Genomic DNA, 21,569 nt, shown 5'->3' with positions numbered 1-21,569 from the left:
GGGTGACTTATTTATTGATATTGATAAATAAGTCTGATGTACACACTGTAATAAGTTTGATGTATGTTTAATGTAATAAGTTTGATGTATACACTGAAATCAACTTATTTTATTTAATATGATTTAAGACAGGATTCTGTAAGGAATATCTGCAATCCTTAGCTCTTATTGCTAGGGTGCTGCCAACTTTAAGTACAGCTTTTGCTAAATAAAAGTATTGTATTAATTCAACAATAAAAGAGAGATTGTGTAAATAAATTAAAAGTAATGATAAATTTCTTAGCTACTGAAAACAATTATTTAGGTATTACTGAACTAACAGTGTTCCAGATGAATCTTTTTAAAGCTAAATAAAATTTTTCCTGAGGAAGTGATGCATTCCTCACAGTTACAACTAATCTGAGTCTAGGATTGCATGCATTTCATATGATATCCGGTGAGTATTTTATTTTGGGATCCAGTGTGTTAGGGTGTTAAGAATCAAGGTCTAATTGATATTATTAATTGAATAAGAATTCACTGACCTCAGTCATTGATGTTCGATTGATGTAAGGATTAAAAAACAGTGCCATTGACTTATGTGAAACCAATAACATAAATGCATTTAGTGCTCGTATCCCATGAATGCTTGGTATATCATCAGGCGATCGAGTTACACTGAACAACTTCTTTGAATTGGTTAACAATGAAAATGAAAGGAGTACTTCCATCAATTTATCTGGAACAAAAGTAAAAAAAAAATCATTAATGTTTATTCTTGAACATGTCTGAAAGAAAATCTAGTCAAACATGAATGTGTCATGTAGCCTGCAGCTTACCTCCCTATTTGCAGCAAGAAAAGTTATTATGTTCATCTATGGTAAAGGTGAGCTTATGATTAGATGTGTAGACAAAAACCTCTTGGCCTGGTATGATGTCAAATTCTACTGGCAGTTTCTTCTACCGATTATATTTCTCACAAGAAAGTAAAATGGAACCTTTATTCAGTTTGTACATTCAATAGAATGAAAAACTAACTCTTATAAAAAACTGAAATGTGAAATGCATATTTTTTCTTCAGCTCAAAAGCTTTTTAGCATTTATAATCAATCGATCCATCAGTATTAGTTAAATCTAGTCATCAGTGGAAGCAGAATGAAGTAGAGTAATGCAGGAATGAGATTCACCTTTCAAAGTAAAAAGGAATAATTACGTATTTATTTATGTCTTCAACATACCCAGATTTAAGCGACTTGAGTTTATTGTTGAGTAAAAATATTTACAAACAGGAAAATATTTTCTTATTTTCAATCCACTAATTGGTAAAACTTCCAAGAATATCTGAAATAGCTACTCACAATATCGACTTAGCACCACCTGCAGTAGTTATCCACAGGCATTCATAACGTAGATAGGATAATCTTAGATTACAATATTATGGAAATGATACAGTACAAGTTAAAATGTCAATGAAGAGATGTTTTCTGTATTAAGTAGATTTTTGTCTTTTATTTTTTCAATCCGGTTTTCAATACAAACGACTGGAAAATATTGACATTTAAAGTAAACTAATACACGTTTAATTAAACAGAGAAAAAGATAAGGCACAGAGTAACATGGAAATAAAAATAAAAGTAATGTCAGTTTAGTAAAAGAGACTAGCCAAATTTACCTTGAAGGTGATTACACAGCTTTCATTACTAATTTCTCATTAAAACTTCAAAGAGCATAGCTAGCTATAAATAATTGTTACATTCATAATGCCTTTTAAATATTTTGGTAATTAATCATAAAGTTTTATTGAAGAATAGTACGGTCCAGGCTTAACAAAGACAGGTGATGCAACAGGTGCTGAAGTAACTCCTTACAAGCAGTATTATATAAATGGTGATATTGCTTGTCTAAAACATAATGATCATTTTGTAGGATAAAAATGACTAAAGCCCTTATGTTTATGGATGCTGAGTTAATATTTTATTATTTTAAATTAGTTTTAATACTATAATGGAAATGCCTTAATAATGTAATGTCAACAGCGCAGTGAATAAACATTCACTTTTTTAAAACTGACATCCAACATCCTCTATATTTGTATTCCCTTCTATTACATTTCAACAATTCTCAAGGGTAAGGTTTGATTCGGTATACCTATCTTGAATGTCTGAAAGTACATGTAAAAAGATAACAGAAAGCAATTCAGTTGTTTTTTCACTTTCATCACCAAATTGCTTCATTTTTTAAATCTTGATAGTAACTCCTCATCATAGTTTCTTCTGTAATATTTATACTACTAAACTCGACTTTTATGTAGAAATTCAGTAACTCTTTTTTTAAGTAAGATTGTCCTTGTCTTCAATATTGGTAACCTTCACTTCATTTGACATTCACGGGCTTTTCAGCATTTTTAGCCTTTATGACCAAATGTGTTGGGTGTCATAACAGATAATGGCTTTGCTGTGTTTATTTCTGTAACCAAACTTCTGTAAGTTTTTACTAGTAAAGGAAATGTGTAATTTATGATTGTAACTAAAAATCTTTCTGATACTTTATAAATTATGAGAATACTTGAAATTTAGGAATTACTCCATAAGAAGTGGTTGTAAAATAATCTTTAAATTATTTTAAAATTATATTTTTTAAAAAAAAATCAGTATTTTCTTGGATTAATTTTTGTTAGGAAATTTTAGTTATGAACCTTTATGTAAATTGGGAATTAATTATGCAAAGTTAGCGGTTAAAGATAATTTTCTAGGATAAATTTATTGGATTCCAGAAAAAAATAAATAATTACTAAAATTTTGACATGAGTAAATTTCTTCAATAGAAACTTTTGCTTTACTGCTAATGAACTACAAAAGAAAAGAAACTTTTCTGCAAAATATCTTCAGAAATGCAAACTATAAGTTAATTAATATTCATTTATACCAATCTCATGAAAACCAAAAGACTGGTTTTTAAGAAAATAAGTATCAATGACTTATATAATGTTAATATTGCATGAAAATATTAGGGGTTTTTAATTATATTGTTTTGTGAGTTTATTTTTTTTTATTAGTACAAAAAATGCAAGAAAAAATATCACATCTAAATAGACATACTTGTTGGTGGTTGGTTTTTCATTCCATAATCCACGACTGTCGCTGCTCCTATTATTCCGAGCACTACTAGGAAAAATCCTCTGGAAAATAAAAGATAACATTTTTATGGAAGTCTGTAAATACCACTATAACATAGAAATCAAATTATTACGCATGCTTGGAATTTCTTCAGTTAATAATTAAGTTAACATATCAGTTAAGAAGATAAACAGTTTCAGTCACCTATAGAAATCAAAAATGACTTTCAATAAATAGTGAAAAAGTTTTAAATGAAAATTTCTGCACACAAAAAATCATATTTTTCTGGACCGAAAAATTACGATTTATTTTCAACCTAATGACAGAAAAATTGGTTTATTAAAATAAGTAGTCAAAAACGTTGGGAAAATGAAGAAAATGTATGGAACAAACTTCGTTAAATATTTACAAAAACAAAAAATAAACTTGTACATAATTCTTGACTGTCCATAACCCTGTCAAAATTCATCCGATTTATTAGGAAATAAAACTCTCTCTTAAGTGATTAAAAAAACGTTTTCTAGATTGTAATAATACTTGTAATTCTGGTGATCTACCCGTGAGCCTCTATTATGTACTATTAGCCTTCGGCTGACTAGATTAATTAGATGTCATTGTCCATAATAATGTATCCACATACGAGTTACGTGTTATCGTACTCTAATTAGAACAACGTTGTTGTCACTGTGGAGTATTTACTCATTGCCATCTTTTGTAAGAAACAATAAATAACAACAGACACATAAACTTTTACTAAAATTTTAGAACTTGATATTTTAAAAATAGATCCAAATGGGATTTGTTACCTCTTGACAATTACACAACTGTACTATAGACCAGATCACCTTTATAGATTAGATCGTAATTTAATAACTCGTTTCATAATTACGATGAAACATTGTAGGTAGTCTTATTATATTTCGTAATTTTTTGTACAAAGTACGCGATTTAATTCATTGCTGACATTTTTTTTTTAGTGAAGAACTAAAGAAGAGTACTCTTTTTTTGACCATTTTTCAATCACTTTAGACTCTACGCTCGAGTGAAACACGTGAAAAAAGTTTCGAAAAATATCCCCATCAACTAAAATAATTATTATTCCCCCACCGAATAATTTTTTCTCATTACCTTTACCAAATTTAGGCTTTTATATATGAACGGTTTTTTATTCGTATCCGAGTAATAACTACTTCAGTCCAGAATTATTTTTTTAAATAAAAAAATTCATCCAGTAAAGTGACTGTTCCAACAACGGGGTGAATTGTGGTATCGGAAAAAAAAAATTTAAAATAACTCATAAATTATCTTCTATGGGGAGGAAAGAGTAATGTAAGACCTCGTAGACTACATAAGCTACTACGGAGCGGCTGCTCATAGAGAGTCATTCAGCTACGAATTTTTCTGGCGAGTAACAGCTTCTCACCTGTACACGTGTGAAATATTTAATCGCATATTTAAAGATGTATACAAGTATCTTTTCACCCACGACGTATTAATTAAATTTTTCAATATCGTTCACCTTACCTTATTTCCTTCATCAAAACGAATGCCGCTTTTCTAAATCTATAAAAAAAAAAATTCCGGACTGAAATAGCTGTCACTTGAAAACTTTCCGACAGCAAGAAAACTGTCGATCGAAAAAAATAAATTTGACAAAGACAATAAGAAAAGATTAGTTATTAGAAACTGAATAGGGCATATCTTTATAATCTTTTTTATAGCATTTCACGCGGATTTAATTTCGGAAAAAGGTAAAAAGTAGATAATAAATAAATAAATAAAAAATTAAAACAATGGTTTTCTTTTAAAACGAAATTGCTCTAAAAAGTAGAAAATCATTTTTCAGTGATAAGATAATCAAAATAATTTTCAATATTTGTAAAAAGAAAACCATTGTGTGCTCATAAAATATTACTTTGTCTAATAATTTTAATTTATGTTCAAATTTTTAAAATTCTCACAGAACACCTATTGGAATTATTCAGTAATATTAAAAAATTATTTTCTACTTTTTAGAGCAATTTCATTTTAAAAGAAAACCATTACTTTTTTTTCTAATAAATTATTTTTACTTTTTAGTCTTCCACCTACACTTGTTCATTCACATTGGTTTATAATTTTTTTTTACATTCTATCTAACTGTACTAGCTCTGCGTTATTGCACGGTTTTTCCAGTAAGCTTTGTGTTTTCAAGTTCTTCAATCCTTAAACCATCAAGCAAGCGAACCCGACTTAAGGCAGTGTATGCTTGACCTGCCTCGAAGAGATTTGATCCCAAGTACACAACTGCATAATCCACCGTACATTCTTGCATCTTGTGTACTGTTGATGCCCATAATAAAATTATTGGCAGAATTGTTCGTTCAGCTATTCCATATCATCGAGTGGCAGGGAATTGTATAGACTTTGGTTCAATTTTGAGTATGTCATCTCTATCAAAGTCTATACTGATCGACAGAAAGTCCGTTTCATACATTTGCCCAGCCCTCATTTCTCCAGTTCTCAAGGCATTTAACACGTTGATGAAAGTATTATCGCCTGCTGTCTCATGTTCTCTTTAAGTTTGCTTAACGTGAATAGTCGCCATAAATGTGTAGCCGATGTTCAGGTTGATCATATATTGGAATATTCAAATAGGTTAAGTATTAAGGAAATGAAATAAAAAAGAATTAACTTAAATTTATTGGAGTTTGGAATAGCTTAATCTAATTCCTTAGATAGGAAATCCTTTATTTAGTGGTTGTGTTTAGGTTTGAAATAAGTTTATTTTATCTATTTGGTCCTTTCCTTTTTATAGGATTTCCTTTTTATAGGTTATAATAGGATTTTGTCGTTCAACTTTCTTTCCACAAGCAGAGATGATTGCTTTGATCAGATAATGTTCAAACATCGATAAGGCATAGAACAATCGTTTCTCTGAAATCGTGTATCACTACCCAGAATTCTAAATCGAAAATAATCCAATGGAGTGATTATTACTGGCCTCACTTGCTTCAGTCCATTGATGTCATATGGAAAGAGATAAAACCGTGCAAAATCTTCAGCTTTCAATTCGTGTGCTTCATTAATAATATTATCAGTTGTTTTACGCCGTGTTTCATAAGCATTATCAGATACTTCATATTCGTCCTCTACATTTGGCTGATTGCAAGCTATCTCAACCGTGACTGATGTGTGTATAGGTATCGATTGTGCTTCTATATTTCCTTGCACTGGATTAATCTGATGCGTTGATGAATTATACATGTTATCCTTCGCATGTTCATCTACGTAACTGATTGTGTATTGTACATTCTTCGATCCTGTAACTCTTCTGCAAATGCGTTCAAGTTCTTCGATTGTATCGCATTCAATTACACATGCTCTTCCACTAGCTCTGCGGTATGCCCATCGCACCACGTGAATGCGAATCTGTGAAGTAGTACTTGTTATCATAGTAAATGATTCCCAAGTGATTTTGATTAGGCTATTAATAGACCGGTGAATAGCGTAATTAATGCTTTGCGCAGTGTCATTGCTTGTGAATTGCCTTGATTGATTGAATTCTTTAGATTTCCATATAGAGAATCTTCATCACATGTAATGGAGAACGCTCTGTCAAACATGAAATCATTTCTAATGGCTTCATAATGTCTTACCTTGAGAAAACCATTTGCACCTATCGGATGTTGCAATCAAATATTCAGAGCTTCTGGTGTTCCTTCAGCTCTTATTTTTGAAATGTGATTACGCATTGAATGCAAGTATGCTTCACGTTGTTCAAGCGTTTCTTCATTGAAGCGTTCGCGACATTCGTCAACTCTCGCCCGCTTCGGCTTTTCACTTTTATTCGCTCGCTTTTCATGGTATTTTTGACGCGATTTTTCCAACCGCCTTTTACGTTGTGATGCAGTTTCTTTTTGTTTTGCATTCTTTGGTTTCATTTTTTGTTCCCACGAGAATCTTTACTATCTTCACATGAAGAAAAACTATTTTTTTTAAATAACAAAAGACGGGATGACAAATGATGTTATAGTAACAAAATTTGTTTACTTACGATAACAAATCGGTTTGTCGTCGTAACAGAATCAGATAACCTATAGTAACAAATCAGTTACGATAGGTTATAGTAACAAATTAGATTATAGCAACAATCCACTTTGTTATCGTAACAAAATCGTTTCGCTGCCACAACAAACCCTTAGTTACAGAAACATATGACTTGTTATCTGTATGTAAACAGAGAAATACATTTTCACAATGACCGCCATGCCTTTATTATATTGTCATCAGAACCAAAGCTGTGTGCAAAATTTCAGTTTGACTGGATAACGGGAAGTGTGTCAAATTTCAATTATTAAATTCGACCTGTACAGAATTTCGAACTTTAGAAAACCTTTGAAAAAGGCAATTTTCTTAAGAGAATTTTCGATAATGTAAGGAAAATTGTAACAGTAAAGTTATTTGATAATAAAAGTGTGTCGACCCTTAGAGTTTTACTCTTGTATTGCTTAACAGCAGAAGTATGATATATATATATATATATATATATACTACCGACAAATTAAATAATCCTTGCCGAATGAAAAATAGTTTTTTTTTTATATTGTAGACTTGACCACTAAAATTTGAGAAATTAAAAATAAATATGCTCGGTTCGATTTTGATGAAAATTTAATGTATATTGTATGTAAAATATTATAATTCCTGCAGCCAGGTTTCAAAAGTTGTTGAAAAAATAATAGTAACTTTTTAGATAAAGGAACTTCACGATATCACTTCTAATATTTTAAATATATTAGTTTCAGGAACTTCTTGTTGGTTCTATCAAAAAAAAAAGCCATTCAAAATAGAAGGAAATACCAAAATCGGTCTACATGAGAATCAGTACATGATACATGTTAGTAGTCTTTGGTGTACAAAAAGGACAGTCCGGGGCTCCCTTTATATTTTAAAATTGACTGTTTTCTTGAAACTCTATTTTATTTTATCCTAACATGACCAGTTATGTGGTTGAAGCTAAAAACCGTTCGTTCTGTTTTTCATGGGAGTTTCTTTCGTTTAAAATTAGTCATTAATCGTCTTCTACTTTAGTTTAGTTTTAACTAAAAAATAAAAGAACTTAAACACTTTATTTATTTAATTTCTATTTTTTGCCTTAAAAAGATAAGATTTTTTTTTGTGGAAAAGAATGAATTAATAAACGTGTGAATAAATACTAATATTATCAGTTGACAACTTACAGTACGAGCAGACTTGAAGTAGGCGGGATAATCGAATCCGATTTAACTTGGCACATTTCCGTCGCCACTTGGACACGAATACGAAGACCTGTTGGGCCGATATGACGGTTAACGGTTTCTAAAAGTGCTTCCTCGATATCCGCTGCACTACAAGACGATGGTACGCAGACCGCCCAGTTGATGCTGTTGAATCTCGGGACACGATGGCCGGGCTGACAAAAGAGAAAACAAATCGATTAAATCACTGACGTGTCGAGCCGTATCGATGTTAACAATAAAAATTCTTTTTAATTTTATTATTATTTCTTCGCCTAAGATAGGCGAAGAAATCGCCCGTTGTCGATTGGTCGGGCGATTGATTTCTTCGACCTAACACCACCTGCAACATAAAACCATCGGTGTAATTCGTTGTAAGGCGGTAAAATTATAAAGATATACATAAAATATTACCAGTGAAAGAGTTTTGTGAGTAATTAAAAAAAAACTCGTAAAAAATAAAAGTTCTTACCTTTCTGATTAGAAAATCCTGTTGTATATTCTTCGTCGGCTTCAAGATGGAACATTTTACAAATATTTAAGGTTCACGATATAAAAATTTGAGGTAGATACATATATACTTAGACAGAGATACGAGTATATATATACTTTTAGCGTAGTTTTAAATACGATGATTTGGAAATCCTAAATTATTGAATAATTTAAGGTGATGTTTCGGCTAAGATGGCATTTCGAGGGACATACATTAAAGAAACAAAATTTAAACAGATTTTGCTCGAAATATTTCTTAGCGAAATATTCTTTCTCAGATTTTGCTCGAAATACGGAGCTTTTCTACCGTCTTTGGGGGGAAAAACTTTTATCTAACGTTCCAACGGTTATTAATTTTTATTTATTACTCCGAAAGTAACCATAGAAATAACGAAAATTGTTGCAAGAAGAAAGCTTTTTCAATATTTATTCGCTTTAATTCTTATGCTCCGAAATATTTTTATATAATACTTCCTCAGCAAATACACCATAAAAAACTATTTCCCCTGCAGGGTATTGAACCGCCTTTAAAATTTTTAACAATTTTCCTATGAATGCCGTTAAAAATTTTATTAACTTTAATTCTTATTACTGAGCGTTCCCTTCGGCGAAATTACCTTCAACTATCAAACAGGTGAAATGTGCTGAGAGGGGACCGCAGTTCCCCTGAAAATTTCAATCATCCAGCAAAAATCGTTTCAAATAAAGCTGTATTTCATTTTTGGCACTAAATTGTTTTACGAATAGGATTCTGGGAGTGTTAATAAAAAAAAAAAAAAAAAAAAAAAACCCGGTTTTATTACAAGGCGGCGAAGTCCCTGTTTTATCTTAAAAAATTTTATCGACAATAGTTTTTTTTTATTATTATTATTAATTTTACTGCTTTTATCATCCATCCGCAACTTTCACCGGAATTTATCCTCGGTTGAATCATAAAATACCTTTCTGCCAGACAGGCGTTTGAAATATATTTAAAGATTTAAAAAAAATTGTTTACTACAAAATCTTGACCGAGTAAATGTCAAAGAACAATTTTTATTAAGAATGGGAAACTCCAGTTATCATTTTTAGTTAAGGCTGCTAAAACTTCTTCCACCGATTTTAATATAAATTCTGGAGCTTTCGTGACGCGTATTCAATCGGACAGACAGACTCAAATTGATATAATTCGCTCAGTATTGTATGAAACTTAGAAATGTCACGTAAAACGTATTGTAAGCGATTTAGAGAGAAAGCACGTTTAATTTCAGGTAAAAGATGTAGTAAGAGTAGATACCGATTATTATTTACATCTAATTTAATCTTTTTCACTTCACTCCTAAGTAAGGGTGACAAATCCTTAGAAAAAATCCATTATACTAATTTATAGAACTAGCCAATCGGGGCTCGCTTTGCTCATTTACGTCTAGCCAGGATGCTCACAGTGTTCGTTACCCTCATGGTTGTGAAAATAATACTGATTATAACTTTTAAAGTGCTCAGGCTTTATGAAAATCTGAAAAATAGACTAAATTACAAAAGACAGAGTAGTAGTAACTATAGTACACAGACCTTTGAAGAGGAAAACATCATAACTTGTTTCTCTTGCCACGGTGACAGAAATTAGTTTAATTTTTAACTATTAATTTTTCTCTTCTTTACTGAATACGTTTAATTGACATCATCCCCAAGGAAACTTGGGTTTGATCTATGACTTAAAATCTTCCCTGGGTTAACCTGGGATATATCCTGCAAATCTGAAAGTGGTCGGCTGGTTCTCGCATGATGCGAGAACAAATAAACAGGCATGCAGACAGACATACAAACAAACAAACTTTCGGCTTTATATATACGATATTTTATTATTAAAATCGTAAGAGTTTAATTGTTAAAATAAAAAACAATGACATGACATTGTTCAAAATAATTCTTCAAAATCGTGTTCCGGTGGAAATCTTATGAAATAATTTTAGAAAATATAATATTAAAAATAATATGAAATCATATAATAAAACCGATTCCTAAAAAAAATTTACTCAAAAAATAAACTTTTTTCCTATTTTTAGAGGAAACGAAAACCGGCACAAAATTATTTCTTCAGATTTCGCAATAACTAGGAAAAAGGAAATACAAAAGAAAATATTCATTCACAGGAACGTTTTTCTTTCATTTTGGATAACTAAACACACAATAGTATGGTGTTTGTAACATACGTTTCAAACATCTTATACTTCAATCTCTAGGAGAAAGGTTTAATGTCGAGATATCCGTAGTTCAGTTTGTATTTATTTGCGGTATGTAATTACTTAAATTTTAATAAGTATTATACAGACATGCAAATGTGTAAAAGGAAGAATGAAACAGTTTAACGTATTACTTAATCTTTTGATATTAACCGATTATTAAATTCATAACGGTTTAGTATCTCATTCGCATTAAATATATTACTTTATAACAACATGCTCTTTGATTAATTTTAGGTTACATTTACAGAACAATTAAAAGTAATAAATAAGTAATATATCCACCTTACCAGCAAATAAGTGTTAAGTCCTCGAGATCTTTCGGTTTTTCAAACCGTCATCAGGAGTTAAAATATCGTATTTAAATCAAAAGTTAAAATACGTATTCAGTCATTACTTTGCATGTTAACAGTATACTCAACATATGACTAAAAGTGGCGCTCAAAGTAAGTGTACTGTTAACATGCAAGCAGTCATGACTATAAGTATTTTAATTTTTGACTTAATTATAATATTCTAACTCCTGATGACCGTTTGGAAAAACTGAAAGCTCTCGAGGACTTATTTGCTGGTAAGGTGGCTATATCACTTAATAATTACTTTAATTATTTTATTAAAATATACCAGCGAAACCACGCTCAAGAAATTTATTACATTTAAAGCTTTATTCATCAATTTCCTATAAATTAAAAAATTGGAGGGTTCCACGATCGCAGAATATACTCGGTTCTTACCTTTAAATAATCTGCAGTTTTGATATAACTACACGAAATTGTCGTTTAATTTAGACAATAGTAAATAATACGTTATTTTATTAAAATGGTTGAATCAGAAGCGGTACCCTAATTTTTCGATTAAACAATACCGAATCGATTACAGCTTTTTTTAAAATTTTAATTACGTTATTAATATTTAATATTAAATTTTCAACTGTTATTCTATCCGTCTGGTCTTTCTCTATAAAAATACGTTACTCCTCACGATCGTTATGCCTATACAATCATCGATAGATTATTAGAATACTAATTAATTTTTAATTAAAATACACTTTACAACAAATTCACTTTAAACGGACAAAGACGCGGCTATCTCGTAATATTTCTCCGAATTAAAACGATACTGAGGAAAGAATAGATAAATAGAACTTTTCATTTTTGTGTCATGGAAAGGATAAATCCTCAAATAAATAGTTAATTAGTGAAGATTCACACATCAAGTATTATTTTACATCACACATGCATTATCTTAATGGGAACGATTACGATCATCACTTTATTTATATAAGATACTCGTTTACGTAAAATGTAAATTTTGTACGGGGATCTAGCAATGATTTTCAATAAAACTGGAATTTTAATAAAACCTCCATTCGTTATTTTAACACTAAAACATTTTGAAGTATTATATTGTCGTGGGTTCTGTCTTCCCAAATAAACTGCTACCCCACCACGGTGGGGTAGCGGTTTATTTGGCGACTGGAGACATAGGAACTCCTATTACACAACAGTTTTAGTCATAGTGGACCGAATTACATTAAATATTTTTTTATTTCATGTAGTGTAATGGATATTATCGCCTTTCCGTTTAACTTAAACGAGATTACGCGGTCTTAAAATATTTTTATTTTTTTTAAATCAGTAAGTCGCATTCCATTCTATAGTAAGTCCTACGACAGTTCAACGGATCGACATCAGTTCAATGCCGATCGATTCCGGATAACAAATGTTTGAAAAATGAAAGAATAATATTTAATAAAAAAATCAGCATCTTTTTGAGTCGAAAACTATACTTTCGTTTTTATAGATCGCATAACAAAATATTTATGATAACGATAAACGATAATTATTATGTGGCGGGTGATGTAAAATTCCTGAAGAAGCTATTCGGAAGACACGTCTTAAGCCGCCCTCAATTTGGTCTACTGTTTTTTACTGTATTTATTACAGATCAGTTTTCTCTCCTCAGGAGTGAGTACCTTTTAACTTTTAAATGACGCTTGATCAAGTAGTCACTTCTAATTATTACTTGTAAATAATTTTCATATTAAATTTAGCCAAACGACAGCATGAGTTTTTTATTTAAAAAAATAACCGTTTCTAAATGAAGTAGGTATTACTTAAAGAATGACCAATACATGTAAAACCATTGCTCAAAAATCGGCCTGATGAGGACGGCGATGAGTAAACATCAGTTATAAGATAATTAATAGAGCATATTTTTAGAATTTTTTCCCGTGTTTTATAAGGGTATGAAAAAATGCACTTTTCTTTAGTTTTTCGTTGGACTCTCTCGAAGAATTTAATTTTATTAACGATCAAAATGAGAAGAAATAAAATAAATTTTAATCTGTTATCGATCACTTTTTTAACCAAAATTCAGTTGCCTTAATTGCAAACAGCCTAAATTTCGAATTTCGGTTTAATAAATAATCATCTACAACGAGATCGGAAACTTCAGAATGCGAATGAAAATTTCCGTGTCCGAAAAATAAACACGTAACTTACGATATCTTTGTGAAAGAATTTTAAGAAATAATCCAGAAAGAAAGATTTCTCGCGGAAAAGAGAATCCGAAAGAAATGAATCGACTTCACGATGCACGAACTTTAGTTTAAATTAGATATGGCAGTTACAGCTACCGTGACATAGTAATTCAACGATTGCCGCATAATTGCAACAGTCTTGATAAACACACATAACTAAGGATGATACTGTCTTTATTTGCTTTTATCACAGAATACAAATTAATTAACGGTTTTATTTGTGTTCTTTCGTATCAATTTTATTATTACATACACAATAAATCATTTTTATTACAGAAAAGGAAGTTGCAGTAACGAGATTTCATTACATTATGTGAGTTTTAACACGATTAAAATCTAATTTGAATTTCACGTAAGAGTTTCATAGACCATCTTTCAATTCCAGAAAGTAATATCTACATGTACATTAAACGATTCTCGATCTTTATTCTCATAGTTTAGAGTAAATAAATTGGTTCTTAAGAAATTTTATCCACCGATTAAAAGTCAAATTTGCGATATACAATAAAAATTAGTCGGAAGCACGCGCGAGGTTTGTGATATTTGTGTAGACGTTAAAGTTATTGTCTGACTATACGTCGGTAGGTAAATACCTATAATATCTTGTAAGTTATAGAAAGCTATGAATTTGACAGTATGTGTACGGGGTATATATACTGGCAGCGATTCTTTCTGCTTAATTAAATATTTGAGATGGAGTAATATTTCGATAACTAAATAAGAACGTCGTATATAGATTATTAAGATAATTTTTCTTTTTTTAAAATATTTGTCAAAATTAGATTTACAGAACATAACTTGAAAACTAAGTGGACGAAACGTTAAAACAGATTAGATTTTATTATAACTATTTAGCTTTTCGTTTTTACGAAGGCTAATTTTCGAACAGAAACACACTCACGCGCGCACACACCCACATCCTTATACATAGTACAATATCCTCATAGTATAATATAAATAAACAATTTTAAAATATGAAGGTAATTTGAATGATAGTTTACGATGGGATGTTCGTAGAGTTCCTAGGGAGCCGTATATCAGTCTATCGTCACCTCCTAAGATCATTACTCGGTTTAGTTGGTATGATGACTTTGAAAAGTATTTATAATGCGTACGTGCAAATTTTACGCGTATATTCATAGCAAGTGTAACAATGTTATGATAAGCTTTGTTGTGATCTGGTAGGACACAAAGATCGCAAAGACGGACGCTTCGAACTGCTACTATCTTAGACGAGCGGAGAAAAGGATTTCGCGTGCCTTATTTTACAAGATTACAGATTCTGAATGAGCAGATTTTGACTCATTTGTAAACGCACATCCATTTACACGTTCGTGCTCTTGAAAATAAATTAACGGTAACGAGCAAGAGTTAATCTGGTACAACAGCGCGATAATGCCGGAAAGGCCGGTTAAAACTTTAGGCGAGAATAAAATATGCGATACATAATTTTTCTTGTTGCTAATTAAAAATAAAACTCCTGAGTATATTTTTGAACATATGTGAAACTTAGCACAGTCTTTATATTTTCTAATTAAAAATCGATAAATTTTCTACGAATTCCTCAAAGGTAAACACAAATATTTTTAAAAAAAATTTATTTTTTCTCTTCAACTCAACAAGTTGGATTGTTCCGGAATCAAGAAGCTTTAATAAACGATTAAAAAATAAATATTTTTAAAATGTTAGTAGAATGTAAAAAAGTAAGCATTTTTGTTCTGTTTTATTCCAAATGAATATCTTTTATCTATTCTATTTTTATTAAAAATGTAGCTTCAATAAAAATATCTCAAAACCATCCGGTAAAAAGGAAAAATAAATAGAACACCCAATCGTTTTGTCGGTACTGCATATCCTATCATTCGTATTTAGAATCGCGCAGTTGTTAAAAACCAAAACAGATGAATAAAATTCGCATTATTATTATTTTTGTTTCATTCTGTAACGAAAAAACAACGATAACAGCTGTTACAAGTATCGATGAATTAAACCGATTATCTCTCCACCTATAGATCAATAGGAGAAAAATATATCTCTTCCCTATAGATCAAATTATAACAAAAATTTTAGGAAAAATAAAAATGTAATTGACTTTTCTTTACTTTAATTCTCCTAACAGTTTCTATTTGCTACTCGAAACTGATGAAGAACTTTTTACTGTTTACTGGGAGCGAAGTAAATTTGACTGATAAAAAACTAAAGTTTGGCTACAATATTCTTCAAAAAATGGACCGGTTTAGATCTTTTTCTGTTTTTTCTCTTGTAGAAATACTTCTAGTGGTCTCGTTAAGTCTTTTTTGTTTAGTTAGGTGAAAACTTATATATTTAAAAGATTGGGCTGAAAACCTATTTCCAGTCCATCTGAGCGGTCTACGAAATGGTTTTTTTTTTATTTTGCTCGGAATGATCCACAGATATGTCATCAAGCGTCATCGGACTCCAAACTTGTGTCTCCTCTGAGAATTACACAAAAAATTCTCATTTATTACTTAACTGAGGAAATTTTCTAAGTTATTACTCACAGGAAAATCACTTTAAGGTCCGTCGATGATTGATGACATATCTGCGGGCCGTTCCGAGAAAAAAATTAACCCTATCCGTCCAGTAGAACGTCTACATAGACTGGAAATGGGTTTTGAGCACGGATTTTATCTGTGGTAGGAAAGTAAAAGAAAAGCAAGGGTGTTGGGGGTGAGACGTGTTGTAAATGGAATAGGTTTTTAGCCGATTTTTAAAAAAATATATATAACATTACTTTGTAGTAATAACGTTGCGGAGCAGCAATGGGCCACTATTATTTTTTAATTAAAACCTACATAATACATAGACCTTTTCAAGATATTTTTCGTTTTTACAGTAGAATTGGATACGTATGATATAACAGTACGATGCCATTCCGTTATAACTATTTTCACGGGAAAATTGAACTAGATCCGTGAAAAAAATTAAAAAATGTATTAATACGCTATATTATGCATATTTTTTCCTGTATTAATCTTTTATCTATCTTTTATCAACGTTTCTCCGATTCCTTTTTTATTTTTATCACTTTTAAGTTTTTACGTACGGTTTTCTTACAATCGTGCATTACATTTTGTAAGCATATCAATATTTAAAATAAAAATAAAATTAATAAAAAAAAGGTAAAATAAGTTTTTTTAAAATAAATTATAAAAAATCGTAATAAAATATCAAAAAAAGAAACTAAAATATAAAACTTTTTCGGTTCGAATCAAACCTGCACTAATATTTGCGATATTATCCACAACCGGCTGGCTTAACTGCTATGCAGTTACACATTTGCCATAGGTTTCCTTGTCACAAGATTATGATAAAATCTGGTTACTTAACTGAAAACGATATTGCTAAATAGAATAATTTTCAGTAAATATCCGCTGAATATAATTTTTAATATATAAGTTTAAAAAAAGCAAACGTAATAAAATTTGGAAAAAGGTTTCACAAATAAACATTATAACTTTGTATAAATAATTTAAATCGGTGTTTGAATTATAACAATAAACCGGTTCACAGGTGAAAATATTTTTTACTTCTTTATTCTCTCTCTCTCTGAGCGCGCATGTGCGTACATATAAAAAAATATAATTTTAACATTTAAACAATATCTACTTTCCTTCATTTATAATGTTGAGGTAAATGCTTTGATGATTATACCACATTTTAGGGTAATAATTAATTTATACTCGCATTAGAAAAAATCGAACAAAGTATCTCATCCATGCAGTTTAACTACTTTTATTTTATAATTTGAATAATGACTTTACTTGTCGCTATTACGAAATTCTCTGATTCGTTTTAAAATATATTTTAATTTTCGTTAAAATTGCCGGTTTCTAGTCTTAATTAGGTAAACGAGTTGCTTCGAAATTAAATACTAAAGAGTTTAGGTAATGAATTCAATGTGTATTAGTCTTAACGGTTTTCAGCTCTGATTATTTCTAATAACTTCATGCCATAACTTGTATTTTTGTTTGAATCTTACAGGATGGCGTACGATATGATCCAACATTTTTTTGGCAATAATTGTTTAGGTTAATAATTATTAACGTGTTTTATGTTGACAGCAGTTCATGAATATTTCTGAAATTTCATACATATCCTCATTCATCCTCTAAAGCAGAGGTTCCCAAACTTATTTTTCTCGAGACCACTTACAACATTTTGCTGGTTCCGGTGGACCCCCTGCAGCTACATTTCTACCATATTTCCAGTCGACGGAAAATGTGAAGATTACATCTAACTATGAAAATTTGCGTTACGGCTGAGTTCCACGAACTAACAGCTTCCGAAAAAAAAGTGAGAATTGATTGGTTAATTTTTGATTGACTGTGCTGTGACAGGATGTCAAAAAAGTAAAGTTGGCCAATCAAAAAAAATGCTTCCATCCAACTTTACATTTTTGACATCTACTCACAGCACAAGAAAGCAATCAATTCTCACTTATTTTATTAAGAAATAAAATAAGTTCCCATTCAGAGTGGTAAAAAGCAAAATAAAAATAGTATATTTTTTGTGTTGCATTTATTCAAATATGTAATCATTACACTATTAATTATTATTGTTATCATATTGCAATGTAATATAATAAAATTGTCGTAATATAATTAAAATTAAATATTAATAACGTAATGTAACTTCTACAATGACAATCACAAAATAGTTACAATTTTAATGGGAGGGATGTACTTGATGGATTGACAGCAAATTATCAATTTTTGGCTTTAGTTTTGTTAGGAATAAGCCCAGATCTCCCCGTTCTGTGATATTGAACGTACTCCTTTTTTTTGATAAAAGGTTTGTAACGACACCAAAGCTTTTTTCGACAAGATATGACGAGGGAAACGCTATCAAAAGCTTTCTCGCAATTCCCCACAGTCCAGGATATTTTTCTGGTATTTCTGCCTGCAGCCAAAATGTTTGGTACCCTCTTTTAAATTTCACCTTCAGCTCCTCATTAATGCTAAGCTCGAGTAGCTCCTCTTGTAATATCACGTGTACAATGAATTGTCAAATAAATAAATAAACAATAAACAAAATAAAAGTAAGTATAACATAAAAGCAGGTTAAGTACTTACTACTTTTTCCGACACTGGCAAACGCTAACATCTATTCACTTTACTTTTCTTTTCGAAATTCCGGAAACAAATGAGTAACGTTTATCCTTGGCAATCGTATTTATATTAGTGAAAAATGAAACAAGTTCATGCAAGATTGCTAGCACGCACACGATAAGTCGTATTTCGTCCCTTTGCACGTCTGAACAAGCGTTGCGGACGGCCGCGGCGGCGCTTTGCAAGTCTCGACACGTTTGTTGTACTGAATATGGAATATGCAAGTTTTTACAAGTAACAGTCGCTGAGCTACTCAAAACATTATCTGCCTAGAAATATACGCAAAGTCAAGCCAACATTTTAGTTCTTCACTATCGAAACCAGATGAATTTTCGTGAACCCCCGCTTACGATATGTGAACCCCCATTTTTTTGTCACGCCAACGTAGAGCCCCGTCTAGTCTCCCGTTGATCCCTGGGCGTCCACCTGAACCACTTTGGGAATCAATGCTCTAAAGCAATATCTTACGGTGGTTCCGGAGGCTAAACAAAAAAAAGAGAGTTCATGAATATTTGTTTCTTCTCTTTCCGAGTTCGCTATTTGTATACCGTTTCAAGCCTTGATGGATAGACAGGAAATTATCAATTTTTGGCTTTAGTTTTGTTAGGAATAAGCCCAAATCTCCCCGTTCTGTGATATTGAATCGACTCCTTTTTTTTTGAAAAAAGGTTTGTAACGACACTAAAGCTTTTTTCGGCAAGATATGACGAGGGAAACGATATTAAAAGCTTTCTCGCAATTACCCACAGTCCAGGACATTTTTCTGGTATTTCTGCCTGCAGCCAAAATGTTTGATACCCTCTTTTAAATTTCACCTTCAGCTCCTCATTAGTGCTAAGCTCGAGTCGCTCCTATTGTAATATCAAGTGTACAATGAATTGCCAAATAAATAAATAAACAATAAACAAAATAAAAGTAAGTATAACAAAAAAGCAGGTTAATTACTTACTATTTTTTCCGATACTGGCAAACGCTAACATCTATTCACTTTACTTTTCTTTTCAAAATTCCGGAAACAAATGAGTAACGTTTATCCTTGGCAATCGTATTTATATTAGTGAAAAATCAAACAAGTTCATGCAAGAATGCTAGCACACACACCACAAGTCGTATTTCGTCCCTTTGCAGGTCTGAACAAGCGTTGCGGACGGCGGCGGTGGCGCTTTGCAAGTCTCGACACGTTCGTTGTACTGCATATGGCATATCCAAGTTTTTACAAGTAACAGTCGCTGAGCTTCTCAAAACATTACCTGCCTAGATTGATACGCAAAGTCAAGCCAACATTTTAGTTCTTCACTATCGAAACCAGATGAATTTCCGTGAACCCCCGCTTACGATATGTGAACCCCCATTTTTTTGTCACGCCAACGTAGACCCCCGTCTAGTCTCCCTTTGACCCCTGGGCGTCCACCTGAACCACTTTGGGAATCAATGCTCTAAAGCAATATCTTACGGTGGTTCCGGAGGCTAAACAAAAAAAAGTGAGTTCATGAATATTAGTTTCTTCTCTTTCCGAGTGCGCTCTTTGTATACCGTTTCAAGACTGCTGACAAAGAAAGAACGATTGTTGAACAGCGTGTAGTGACGTGTTGTTTTTTAATGAAACGAAAAGTGTTGTGCTTACACAAAGACGGTTTCGTGCACATTTTCAAACTAGGTGGTCGCCCTCATTTAAAACATTATGTAGACTTTGCGAAAAATGTAATAGTTATGGTTCAGTATTTGAAAGTAAGCCCGACCGGTCTTCCGATGTTCGTTTCCCACAGAATGTCGAAGCTGTCAGAGCACCGTTGCTAAGGAGCCCGGCAAATCAACAACCAGCAGCACAATTTGGGATTTATAGGCGATCTGTACAGCAAATCTTAAAAACTGATTTGAATTTGTATCTGTACAAAATAACAGTGTTTCCTAAATTAAGGTTGACAGCAACTATCAGAATGGCATTTGCTGAATGGGGTGTGAACCAAGACGTATAGTTGAACAATGGTTGGTTTCATATGAGGCACAATTTCACCTACACGGGGTTGTTAATAAACAAAATGGGCGTTTTTGGGCTTCCGAAAATCCACATGCGCTTTCTAAAAAGGTGTATCACGCTCTAAGATTTACGGTACGGGCCGCTATCTCAAGTTATGGGGTAATAGAGCCATTCATATTTGAACAGATTGTGAACAGTGAACGTTATCAAAAAATGCTGCGTAATAATTTTGTTCCTCAGCTTCTTGCAAAAGTGTTTCAATTAGAAAACGAGTGGTTCATGCAGCAGGATGGAGCCAGTCTACACACAGCTAATGTTGTTTTAGACTTTCTGCATGCAACTTTTAACGCAAATGTCATTTCAAAACGATTTCTTAATCGTTTTGCGTTTAGACAGAACTGGCCCCCGAACAGTCCTGATCTGAATCTATGTAATTATTTTCTTTAAGGATTTCTAAAGGAAAAGATTTTCCCTAGACATCCTCATACAATGCTGGAACTGTGAGTGCTGATCATTGAGGCGTGCGACGAGATAACCGAGGATATGTGTCGTCGAGTTATTAACAACATAGGAGTTCGTGTTGAAGAAGTTGCTAGACGTGATGGTAGTCGTATTGAACATGTGATAAGCAGAACATAATCTCCAAGTATAGAGTAAACACGTTGTATTTTACTTTTCTGTATTGCCATTCAAATAAGTATTTTTTTACAAAACCCAAGTGTTGGATCATTTCGTGCGCCATTCTGTATTTGAAAAAAACGAATATAATTTTCCACAGTACTGTAAATTGTTTAAAATTTTGGCAATAAGATATTATTTTAATAACAAAGTAATGACAAAGTAGTTAAGA

The 21,569-nt window shown here is 31.7% G+C and overlaps 1 protein-coding gene across 1 annotated transcript in view; it reads right to left on the bottom strand.

Moving 5' to 3' along the window:
* drd (drop dead) overlaps nucleotides 1–21,569 on the bottom strand; it is a 235,992-nt gene that overhangs the window by 21,728 nt on the left and 192,695 nt on the right. Inside the window, exons 5-7 of the mRNA XM_075363058.1 lie at nucleotides 8,318–8,529; nucleotides 3,078–3,157; nucleotides 525–718 (exon numbers count right to left, since the gene is read on the bottom strand). Of these exons, the coding sequence (XP_075219173.1) occupies nucleotides 525–718; nucleotides 3,078–3,157; nucleotides 8,318–8,529 (486 nt within the window). The remainder of the gene's footprint in view (nucleotides 1–524; nucleotides 719–3,077; nucleotides 3,158–8,317; nucleotides 8,530–21,569) is intronic.

The sequence above is a fragment of the Lycorma delicatula genome, chromosome 4, assembly GCF_047948215.1.
Source record: "Lycorma delicatula isolate Av1 chromosome 4, ASM4794821v1, whole genome shotgun sequence".
Taxonomy (NCBI): domain Eukaryota; kingdom Metazoa; phylum Arthropoda; class Insecta; order Hemiptera; family Fulgoridae; genus Lycorma; species Lycorma delicatula.
The sequence above is the reverse complement of the archived record's forward strand: the minus strand, read 5'-3'. Positions and strand labels throughout refer to the sequence as shown.